Raw genomic sequence first — 12,422 nt, 5'->3', positions numbered from 1 at the left:
AGGAGATCATCATATTCCTTCGATCTTTCAGCATGTTATAAATTTTGCCTAATAAACTGTGTGTGGGGAGGGAGGAGTTTCATTTTTAGCCCCCCATCCTGACTTCCTGGCTGGAATGCAGACATGATGGCTAGAGCCCAAACAGTCGTTTTTTTTTTTTTTTTTTTTGCTCATCACAGTTGCCTTTTTATTTTATTTACTTATTTATTTTTTATTTTTGGCCACAGCTCGAGGCTTGTGGGATGTTACTTCCCCGACCAGGGACTGATCCGGGCCCTCGGCAGTGAGAGTATGGAGTCCTAACCACTGGACCGCCAGGAAAGTCCCACAATGGCCTTTTCAAAAATAACAGTTTTGTTGAGACATAATTAAGATAGTGTATAATTTACCTATTTAAAGTGTACAATTCAATGGCTTTTAGTATATTTACAGAGTTGTGCAACCATCACCAAATCAATTTTAGAATATTTTCTTCACTCCCCGCCCCCTCCGCCAAATCCCCCTCATATCCATTGGCAGTCAATCCCTATTTCCCCTCAACTCTCACCCTGGTCCTAGGCAACTGCAGTTCTACTTTCTATCTCTGTGGATTTGCCTATTCTGAACATTTCATATAAGTGAGATCATATAATATATGATATTTTGTGACTGGCTTCTTTAACTTAGCATATGTTTTCAAGGTTCATCCATGTTGTAGCATGTGTCAGTACTTCATTCCTTTATATAGACTGAATAATATTCAATTGGATATTTGAGTTGTTTTTACTTTTTGGCTATTATGAATAATACTGCTATGTATCTTTGTGTATATATTCTTATGTGGACATGTTTTCATTTCTCTTGGAGTGAAATTGCTGGCCCGTATGATAACTATGTTAACATTCTGAGTCGCTGCAAAACTGTTTTCCACAGCAGCTGCACCATTTGACATTCCCACCAGCAGTGTATGAGGGCTCCAATTTCTCCACATCCTCATCAACACTTGTTATTGTCTGTCTTTTTGATCATAGCCATCCTAATGGGTGTGAACTGGAATCTCATTGTGGTTTTGATTTGCATTTCTGGAAACGCTAATGATGTTGAGCATCCTTTCTCGTGCTTATTAGCTATTTGTATATCTTCTTTGGAGAAATGTCTATTCAGATAATTTTCCCATTTTAGATGTCTTTTTGTTATTGAGTTATGAGTTCTTTATATATTCTGGATATAAGTCCCTAGTCAGATATATGGTTTGCAAATATTTTCTCCCATTATGTGAGTTGTCTTTTCACTTTCTTGATGGTGTTCTTTGAAGCACAAAAATTTCTAGTGTTGATAAAGACCAATTTATCTATTCTTTTCTTTTGTTGCTTGTGGCCTTGGCGTGATATCTAAGAAACCATTGCCTAATCCAAGTTCATGCAAAGAGTCATTTTGAACTATGAGGTGGGAAGCTAAAAATGGTGAAGTAACTAGAGAGTAGAACCCTGGGTCTCTGATGCCTAGGAAGCTGCATGCTAGCCTTGGACTGCCAAATTCTGCATTTGTTTTACATGAGGGTGAGCTAAAGTATCTTATTTAAAAAAATCAAGAACCTCTGTTTCCTAAAATATACTATAGAACGAAAGACAGGAGTACAAGAAGATATTTGCAAACACAAATAACTGACATTGGTTTAGTATCCATAGGGTATGACAAACTTTTTTTTTTTGGCTGCACCCTGTGACTTGTGGGATCTTAGGTCCCCTACTGGGGAACAAACACGGACCCCCTCACACACACCCACCTCCGCAGTGAAAGCATGGAGTCCCAACCACTGGGTGGCCAGGGGATTCCTGGTATGACAAATTTTATGAATCAATAACAAAAAGACAAACAACCTAGTAAAAAGTGGGCAATAGAAATGAGCAAAGATTTCACAGAAGAGGAAATATGTGTGGCCAATCAACATATGAAAAAATGCTCGGGAATTCCCTGCCGGTCCAGTGGTTAGGGCTCTGTGCTTCTGGTCGGGGAACTAAGATCCCACAAGCTGTGCGGAGCGGCCAAAAAAAAAGAAAAGAAGAAAGAAAAAATGCTCAACCTTATTAGCAATCATACAAAAGTAAATTTCACACCTACAAAAATAAAAAAAAAATTAAAAGTCTATAATATGGAGTGTTAGCTATGATATGGAGCAATGGGAAATCATACCCTGCTTTGTGGGAATGCAAATTTGTATAATCATCTTGGAAAACCATGCTTTGAGGATCCCTATGACGCTGGGGATTAATCGTAGTGGGAGTAGCTGAATAAACAAGCTGGAAAGACAGTAGCTTGTGGTTAGAAAATGTAGTGTTTGAATTCATGATTCAGGAGGCAGAGAAGTTTATGCGATGACAAAGTACAGGGTGTGACCTTGCAAGTGGTTGGCTAAAGTGGAGGTGTGTTCACCGAAGATGATGACGCATGTTAGTCTGGGTCCAATCAGGACAGAGAAACCACAGGGGGATGTTAAGAGGAAAAGTTTAACATCAAGAATTATTAACAATAATAGGGGATTGGATAATAAGAGATTGGCTAGTAAGAATTAAAGGGAACTCTAGGAATACCAGTTATAATATACAATAGCTGACAATATAAAAACAATATATAATAGTCACTACCCATAGAGCGGTGATAACCCCTCTTTCCGTGTACAGCTGATATCCAGGCCTTGTTAGAGGAGTCGCCTGTGGTGCTGAGTCAGTGGAACTTGCTGGACATCCACCCTCTGGAACTTGCTGAAAATGTGCCTCTCTAAGATGTTTCCCGTTCACAGGGGAGGTGTCTCAGCAGAGACACTTTGCTACAGAGCCACCCAAGGGTGGTGCCAGGGGAAGCTGCTCCCCGCTGTGCGTTGAGGAAGCCAGTGCACAGAAGCCAAGCACTAGGAAAGGGGGTGGTCTCGGCAGGAGCCCATGGGGGGAGCACACAGGACACAGCAATTAAAACCCCTTTTTCCTGCCAGGTCTTTCCACCACCATCTACTGATAAAACTTCATATCGCACCAACTGGCAAGGGAAAATATATTGAAAGGCCCCAGATCCATTTTCACAGCATAGAGAGGGGCTGAGAGGTACTATATCAATTACAGGTACAGGAGGTCAAGAAACTGAGCGGTCCTGATGTTGTATTGTTGTTCTTGTGAATATTGAAATGACCCAGGTGTTGGCAGAAATTTTGGTGGAGTGTAAGGTTATAAACCAACTTGTTCCTCCAAGTGTGACCTTGGTCCACCTGCCTCAGAATCAAAGGGATACTTTAATAATATAGATTCCTTTCTCTCATTGTGTATCTTCTCAACTAGGGTATTAGAGAACTGAGCCCCCAAATCTTTTTAACAAGTGCCCCAGGAGGTTTAAAATTTTAAAAAATCAATTATGAATATTCCAAATACAGAAAAGTAAAGAAAGTAATATAATAGGTTCCAGTGTACCCAGAAATCACTTTTAACAAATGTTAACATTTGCCTTATTTCCTGTAGGTCTTTTTATTTTTAATATAATATTAGCGATTTTGGCTCAGGTTCCACTGTCATGCCTTTCTCCTCCCTCCCTCGCAAGAGGTGATTATTTTTGTACGTTGTCGTTTGTAAATCATGGTTTTAGGTGGTGGAGAGCCTTAGTTTTTGAGCAGGAATATTACACTATTAAACAGACGCTTTGGAAAATCAACCAAACTGTGCTCTGCCAGAGAGTTCATTAGGATGAGAGGATGGAGGTGGGAAAGCCAATGAGGAGGGAGGTTCAGTGGCCCAGGGTGTGTGGTACTAAGGATCTGAAGTAGAACCACAGACCTTTGCTCTTTTTAAAAAATATGCTCGGGCTTCCCTGGTGGCGCAGTGATTGGGAATCTGCCTGCCAATGCGGGGGACACGGGTTCGAGCCCTGGTCTGGGAGGATCCCACATGCCACGGAGCAACTAAGCCCGTGAGCCACAGCTACTGAGCCTGCGCGTCTGGAGCCTGTGCTCTGCAACAAGAGAGGCCGCGACGGTGAGAGGCCCGCGCACCGCGATGAAGAGTGGCCCCCACTCGCCGCAACTGGAGAAAGCCCTCGCACAGAAGCGAAGACCCAACACAGCCAAAAATAAATAAATACATTAAAAAAAATATGCTCATAATTTATGTTCCACTTTATTTTGGGTGATAGCTATGTATAATTTTAACTTGAAAAAAATCTGCAAAAAATACAGTTTGCAAAATAGAGCACATACTCGTCACCTTTTTTTTTTTTTTTTTAAATTTTGTCTGCATTGGCTCTTCGTTGCTGCACGTGGGCTTTCTCTAGTTGCGGCAAGTGGGAGCTACTCTTTGTTGCAGTGCACAGGCTTCTCACTGTGGTGGCTTCTCTTGTTGCGGAGCTCAGGCTCCAGGCGCGTGGGCTTCAGTAGTTGTGGTGTGTGGGCTCAGTAGTTGTGGCTCACGGGCTGAGTTGCTCCACAGCATGTGGGATCTTCCTGGACCAGGGCTCGAACTCGTGTTCCCTGCATTGGCAGGCGGATTCTTAACCACTGCGCCACCAGGGAAATCCCCATACTGGTCACCTTTTAACCAATCTGGGCAATATTACTGGAATACAATACCAAGATTATAGAAATTCAAAATTACAGTCCAGTTCATAAAACTTGGACTTAAAACATCTTTTCAGAAAGTTCAATGTCTGCCTTTTAAGTTTACTATGAAATCGATTTCATATTTGGTATTATGTTGTGTGCTTAGATAAAATGTTTGGTAGATTTCTGTATAGCAGAAGGAGAGCAGGTAATGCTGCTCATCAAAATGGATAGACATATTCATACAATGGAAGAGAAAACTTAGGCTTCTTATTGAATTAAATGAGCCACGGATGCAATTTCATGCAAGTCCAGGATACATTTATTCCACCTTTACTTCTGCCATTCTCTTCTTCCAATCTTGACAAGGTAACTTTTGCATAGTATTTTATTTTATTTTGTTTTGTTATATTTTACTTTATTTTTTCACACTCTTGTGTAAAGTCTGTGCTTTGTGCCACTGTGATCTCCAGTCTTTCAACCCCCCACTCTGTTCCCCCAGTTCATCAACTCCTTTCCATTTCCCTGTGTTCCATGGTTAGTCATTTCACCCGTATGCTTGCTACTGTCCTGGAATGCCTTGCTTTCTTGACATTTGACCATACCAACCCTAACTTCCAATCTTTATACTAGTAGAACTGTTTCTTCTGCCTTGAGGAGGTGGAGTTGCCTTTCTGATTATTATTTACAGTAATTTGCTATAGCCAGTGTCTAAAATGAGGCAGATTTTCACCCTGATGACCCCAGTGGGCTCAAGGCTATTTTGGACTGGACTGGGTTCCTGAAATTACTCAGGTTTTGTTCTTCACCAAAAAATATAAGTGATACCTCAATAATACTGCCAGATTTGTTTGTCTATAGAGTACAATTTTGATGAGCAGTCATGAAAACTGGCCAAATGGCATATCAAAATATGTTTAAGCAGGTCAGATTTAAGAATTTTATTGATCAACACATGGATTTTGGTTTTATTTCCATTACATACATTTGGTCATGGGTCAAAAGTCAATTATAACTTCTGATTGACTGTACTTATTTTGTTCATAAATATAATTATATCAAACCAAATATTTGGAGGTCAAATCTTTCTTGTAGAACTATTGATAGACACAACAACATGAATGAATCTCAAAGTGACGATGTTAAGTGCAAGAAGCCAGACAAAAGAAAGTTCCGTACTGTATGCATCCATTTATATAAGGTTCTAGAAAATGCAAACTAATCTATAGGGATTGAAAGGGGATTGTTCGTTGTCTGGGATTTTGGGGGAAGGGAGGGAAGATGGGGTTGAAAGGGCACAAGAACACTTTTTGGGGATGATGGAAAGATTTATCTGAATTGTGTGTGTGTGTGTGTGATTGTATCACGGGATGTATACATATGTCAAAATTCATTAAATCATACATCTTAAATATGTGCAATTCACTATGTCAATTATATCTCAGTAAAAGTATAAAAATCATTAACAAGGAAAACATGTTGGTTTTAAGCCATTAAAACATCTACTGTGTACCAGGCACTCTGCTGGGGACAGTGTTCATTAAGGCAGACAAGACCCCTCCTCTAGGGGAGGGTACATTCTGGTGGAGGAGACAGATCGATAAGTGATAATAGTAAAGTCTGGTAAGTGTTACTACAGGGTAAGAAGGGGAAGCCTTGAAAACAGGCAGCAGGATTATCTAAGCTGGTTATTCGGTAGTAGATGCCTAAAACTGTGTTGAAAAGATTCTGAAGCTTAGCAGGATCCCATGCGCTAGGAGAGGGTGGTGGTGCTGGGTACCACGCATTTGCCCAGATGAGGCTATACTGTCGGCCTTGTCATACATTTCCCAATAATATTTCAACTGGTTATGAAGATGTTTAAGAATAGTTCAGATCTCTTGTTATAGACCAGTTTTTTCCCAGAGCAGTATTTTTAAGGCAGTGTTTCTTGTTGGGGAAACATCAACTTTCCAGACTGTAGTGTAGACAGAGGACAAGTGTTCTTTTGTTCTCAAAAGCTCTGTTTTCAAGTGTTTTTTACCCGTTGATGTGACTGTGTCTGAGCCTTTGCTAAGGGTACTGCAGCTGGATTGTGTAGTGGAACCAGGTCCAGAAAAAGAATCACTCAAGAATGCAAGTAAACAGGATGTCAGATGTTATCCTTAGTCTATTTCCCTCAACATAGCCTTTTGGCTGCAAAGTAAAATGCCATTCTTCTAGCTTGTGCTTATACACAGTGATGGCTGACAGCAGGCACAATCTTCCTCTGCTTGGCATGTTGTCACCGTGCAACTCAACATGTTTTGCAAGGCATGATTGTGACATATCATCTCGGTGAGACAGTATGAGGACATGTGGCCATTTCTTGGAAGAATTTCCCAGCCTACCTTCTTTGAGCCCTGTTTTGCCAGCACAGCTCCCCACGAGGCTCAGATCTGTCTGACCTAAGAGCCAGTTGGCATCTTCCTCTTGTCAGAAACCAGATTTTCACTGGGGCTAGACTATATATTGATAGCTTTTTCCCAGACTGGCCCATGAGTATCTCATTTCTAAGGTCCCCTGAAGTGCTGGCTCACCTCCGTTTTCCCAGAGCGCTCACTTCCTTCTCTCTCCTCCCTCCCCGGCATCCTCCTCACTTCCTTCCTTTACAGCTTCTTGCACCCGTTGGTTTTGTGTGTGTGTGTGTGTGTGTGTGTGTGTGTGTGTATGTATTTCTTCTTCTTCTTTTTTAATCCCAATGAATTTGTTTTGCAGATTTTGAAAAAGAAACCCAGTGTTATCCAGGACTTTTTTCCCCCCCATTCATTCTATTTCCACATCTTTGAGTGTGAGCTCTGTGGTTTTCAAATCCCATAATTGGAGTGGCTTCCACCGTTGTCTAAGAAAAGTTCTTTTAGAGCTTTGCGCTGCAAGCACGAGAAGAGAACTCATAAAAAGGAAGACAACAGCAGATGCAATCGCGGATGTGGCTTAGTCCTTGCAGCTGCCTCAGAGAGCTGTTCGGAGTGTACAGTCCTCAGTAATGAATCCAGAAGAACGCATCGTGACATGGCTTATATCTTTGGGAGTATTAGATTCCCCCAAAAAGACCATCTGTGATCCGGAGGAGTTCTTGAAGTCCTCGCTGAAAAATGGGGTAGTGCTATGCAAACTGATCAACAGACTTAGGCCTGGCTCTATAGAAAAGGTAAGGGAAATTTGCAGTATCTTTGGGGTTGCTTACCACCAGAGAGCAGCAATAATGTCACTCTGGAGATTTTCGATTGCCTGGGTCACGGGATGCTCCTACTTTAATCTCTTTCTAAGACTTCGACTTTCTTTCTGTTTTTGTAGTTGGAAAATGAAATGTTATCCTTTAGTAATTGGCCACCGAAGATTAGTACAGTAAAAACCTGTTACACCGCTGGTTATACCTCCCTGTGTACTGAGGACATGTTTTGAACTTGGGGTACATATGAGTCTGAGGAAAAATGGGATGATTAATAACAGATACAGATGGTGCCTATTGACGGTATGACTAAATTCAGTGAAGATTTTCTTCACCAAGAAATAAAATATCCATTGAAAGAAAGAAAGGCTATTTAGCAAGCTGGAGAAATAATCCAAAATGTTACAACACGTTCTGTTAAAACAATGGAAACCAAATATACGTTTCAAATGCAACGTGTGTTCAAAATGAAACTAACCTTACTCTCTTTTAAAAATCCAAAATTGTGAATGTTGGAAACCCATGGTCAGGAGGATGTGATTAAAAAAGTGGGCACTTTAAGTAAGTTTAAAGGTGGAGCCCTACTATTATTTTCTTAAGGTCAGCAGGGAATGTGATGTTGAGTACAGTTCTTTTGCTTATAATTTCTCAAACTTGAAAAACAGTGATAAAATGGTGGGAAAATGTTGAGAAATGTGATCAAATGTAGAGAACAGTGAAGGGGAAAATATACTTTTTAATAAATTATCATGAGGAGGACGGAGGGTGGTAATAGGTTGAAAGCAGGAACCAGGATCAAAAAACTTTCAGGGTCTCTCTAATTTGCTATCACTACGCTTTGGCAGAAAGCATGAGAAAAAGTTTGTAAGTAGAGACGGCTTGGGACTGAGGGTTTGGTGACATTTGAAACAAGACCGACCGTTTAGATTTTTGCATCGCTTCCTTCAGTGGTTAATTTCTCTTCCTGGATTGACAGCAACGTTGGCCCCGCCTTAAAAAGCCTACCTTATCTACTTATCAGTGAATGATGCAATGATGTGACCCGCATGTGATGACAGTCTCCAAGTGACATTTGACTGTGTTTCCCTAGTACTGTCTGGAGCCCCAAACTGAAGCTGACTGCACCAACAACATCAACGACTTCCTGAAAGGATGTGCAGCCCTTCAAGTGGAGGTAAGCCCACCCAGGTTGCCTTCCTCGTGGTCATCGTTTTTCACTCTGCTAATGAAGATGGTGTTGTAGTAAAAGTACTTGGTTTATTTTCACTGTGAAACAGAGGAAGCATTTTATGGAAACCATGGTTAAGATCGGTGGTCCCCAGTCGTGGCTTGCTAGTTTGTCCTTTCCAGAAACCAATTCCAAAACAAAACAAAATAAAAATTCAAAATATGTACCTTCTGGACTTCCCTGGTGGTCCAGTTGTTGAGACTCTGCACTTCCCCTGCAGGGAGAAAGGGTTCGATCCTTGGTCAGGGAACTAAGATCCTGCATGCCACCAAAAAACAAAAGAAAAGAAAAAGAAAAAAAGAGCAAAATATGGTACCTTTTATCCTGCTGTATAGCACAGAGAACTATATTCCATATCCTGTGATAAACCAAATGGAAAAGAATATAAAAAAGAATGTATGTATATGTATAACTGAATCACTTTGCTGTACAGCAGAAATTAACACAACATTGTAAAGCAACTATACTTCAATTAAAAACAAAACAAAAAACAAAACCAAAATATGTTACCTTTAAAAAACAGCACCCAAGCCCTGAAAGCAGGCTTCCGGTACCAGAGCTTGTATGGTGTGAGTCCCTACTTAAGTGGAGCCCAAAGCAGGCCACTGGCTGCTGCAGAGGGTTACTGTAATCCCCCTGAGTTGGGAAGACTGGAAAGCTTATTGTCACTTTTTCCCACTAACACTTTAGAACAGAGGCCTTGAAAGAACCTGGCCCTGAGGTAGAAATTGTAAATTAAATTACGTTGCATTCTTTTATGTTATGTGGATCCTTACAGTAAGTATAGGGGGTGTTGCTGAAAAGGAGGTGATACTTTTGCCTATGTGTCAAATTATTTAATGTCTCTGTGCCTCAGTGTTTCTATCTGTAAAATGGACACAATAATAGCTACCTTACAGGGGTTGTGGTAAGGATCAAATGAGATACTGCATAATAATTTAGAGCTAAGACCTCCAACCTCCAAAGATCTGTGAAGTAATGTATGTAGAGTGCTCAGCACAGGATCAAGGACATAAGAAGTGTAGATGTGCATTAGTAGTATTACTTGTGGAGAAGTATTAGTAGTGGTTTGAGCCTGGATTCGGACATTAGACTGCTCAGGTTCAAATCTCAGTTTTCTCCCACTAGTAAGTTTATGACGTTGGGCATGTTACTTTACTACGCCTCTCTGCCTCAGTCTCCCCACCTGTAAAATGGGAAGAATAGCAGCTCCTGTCTCATAGGATTGGTGTGAGATTTCAATGAATTTGTGTCCCGGAAGAGTGCATGGTACGTAGTAAGTCTTCTCCAAGTGTTAGCTATTAGTAGTAGTAGTACAAGTACCTTTGCCCCAGATAAACTTTGCTTCCTTCAGAATTTTTCCTAAAGTTAGCCATAGCATCAAGCTATGCTTGTCTCTGAATATTTTATTCCAGATTTCCCTATTGCCAAATTTTAGCACTCTGTGTGTGTGTGTGTGCATGAGCACATGAGTGTGTATGGCTTTTGAGGTAGGTGTAACCTACTCTATATCCCTTATGGAATCATGTCTGCTATGAGCAGATCATGGTATTTTCTTTTTTATTTGATAAATAAAAACATGGTGAGGTTGCCAGTGATTTATGCACTCTGAAGCTGCCAGAAGGTATACCGAGCTTCTTTGTGGTTCTAAGAATACTAGATGATACAGAAACACCTCCTGGGGGACTTCCCAGGTGGCGCAGTGGTTAAGAATCCACCTGCCAATGCAAGGGACACGGGTTCGAGCCCTGGTCCAGGAAGATCCCACATGCCATGGAGAAACTAAGCCCATGTGCCACAACTACTGAGTCTGCGCTCTAGAGCCCGCGAGCCACAACTACTGAGCCCATGAGCCACAACTACTGAAGCCCGTGCTCCGCAACAAGAGAAGCCATCGCAATGAGAAGCCCGCGCACTGCAACGAAGAGTAGCCCCCGCTTGCTGCAACTAGAGAAAGCCCGTGCATAGCAACGAAGACCCAAAGCAGTCAAAAATAAATAAATAAATAAATTTAAAAAAAAAAAAAAAGGAACACCTCCTGGGTCTGGCATTGTTGGAGAATGAGTCATTTCACATAAGTGGATTCTTCTGATAACTAATGCTTACTCCATTAATTTTTAGCCACTTTGGATACAAATCTTTCTTAAAAAGTATAACATAATTTTCATTTCTTACATGAAAGGCACCAGGCATATTTTGATTTCTTTTTGATAATTCAGGCTGGCCTGAGCATCAGATGAATATTGTAAGGAGGCAATATCTGGCATCATGGTTAAGCACATACCTTCTCTAGTTTGACAGACTTGTGTCAGAGTCTTGGCTCTGACTGTGTGACTCTGGGAAAAGTTACTTGGCCTCTTTCTGCTCCAGTTTCCTCATCTGTGTAATGGAGACATTAGTAATATCTACTGCATAGGATTGTTTTAAAGATCAAATAAAATAATGCAGTTAAGACACACTTCATATGTCACTGCACATAAGACACGCATAATAGCTGCTCACACTGTTATTACTAGGTAGTGTTGTACACAAAATTATGCCTGTAAAAAAAAAAAGCAAAATTATGTCTGTAAGGGGTGTATAGCAGCCATACCAAGGCACTCCTAGAACCCTGAGGGAAGCCTAATAAAATCAGCACATAAGGAATGAGACTGAAAGCCCAGCTGGGGTGTACCCAAGCAGCCAAGAATACTGACCATCCAGTCTCAAGCTCCCAAGTAGCTAGGGAGACAGACCTCAACATAAATATTTGCAAACTTAAAAAAATTAATTACTTTAAAATTGAATATATTTGACATACAACATGGTGTAAATTTAAGGTGTACGCTGTGTTACTTTGATAGATTTATATATTGTAATATGACTGCCGTTGTAGCTCACATCACCTAAGTATAGTATAATATTGTTCTCTGTGTTCACTACAGCGGGCATTAGAGCACTACGGCATATTTGCTACTCGTTGCAAGTTGGTACCCTTAAACAGCGTCACTTTTCATACCTTACCCCCACCCCTTGGTAAGCACCATTTGACTCTCCGTTTTTTTATGTTTGACTTTTTTAGATTCCACATATAATGAGACCATACAGTATTTTTCTTTCTCTGTCTGACTTATCTCACTTAGCATAATGTGCTCCAGGTCTACCCCTGTTGTCGCAAATGGCAGAATATCCTCCTTTCTCATGGCTGAATAACAGTCTATTGTGTGTATATGCCACATCTGTTTTTATCCATTCACCCATTGATGGGCATTTAGATTGTTTCCGTATCTTGTCACTTTAGATAGAGTATCTCTCAGACAGTGCCTAGTATAGGGCATGCTGAATACTTTTTTGTTGATGCTATAAAACTGTTAATGTATGAAAAGCAAGAAGAGCAGGGCTTGATTATTGCCAAGAACACACTATTATTTATATAAAAAAAGAGTGGCAGCTTGAAATGGTCAACTTGG

The 12,422-nt window shown here is 40.8% G+C and overlaps 1 protein-coding gene across 1 annotated transcript in view; it reads left to right on the top strand.

The window, feature by feature from the left end:
• Positions 1-7,544: 7,544 nt before the first annotated feature.
• The window catches only part of ARHGEF6 (Rac/Cdc42 guanine nucleotide exchange factor 6), a 111,191-nt gene continuing 106,313 nt past the window's right edge, over positions 7,545-12,422 (top strand). The window contains exons 1-2 of the mRNA XM_057538400.1: positions 7,545-7,724; positions 8,836-8,919. Of these exons, the coding sequence (XP_057394383.1) occupies positions 7,560-7,724; positions 8,836-8,919 (249 nt within the window). The 5' untranslated portion in view covers positions 7,545-7,559. The remainder of the gene's footprint in view (positions 7,725-8,835; positions 8,920-12,422) is intronic.

The sequence above is a fragment of the Balaenoptera acutorostrata genome, chromosome X (genome assembly GCF_949987535.1).
Source record: "Balaenoptera acutorostrata chromosome X, mBalAcu1.1, whole genome shotgun sequence".
Lineage (NCBI taxonomy): Eukaryota > Metazoa > Chordata > Mammalia > Artiodactyla > Balaenopteridae > Balaenoptera > Balaenoptera acutorostrata.
Note: the sequence above shows the minus strand (reverse complement) of the source record. Positions and strands in the feature narration are given on the sequence as shown.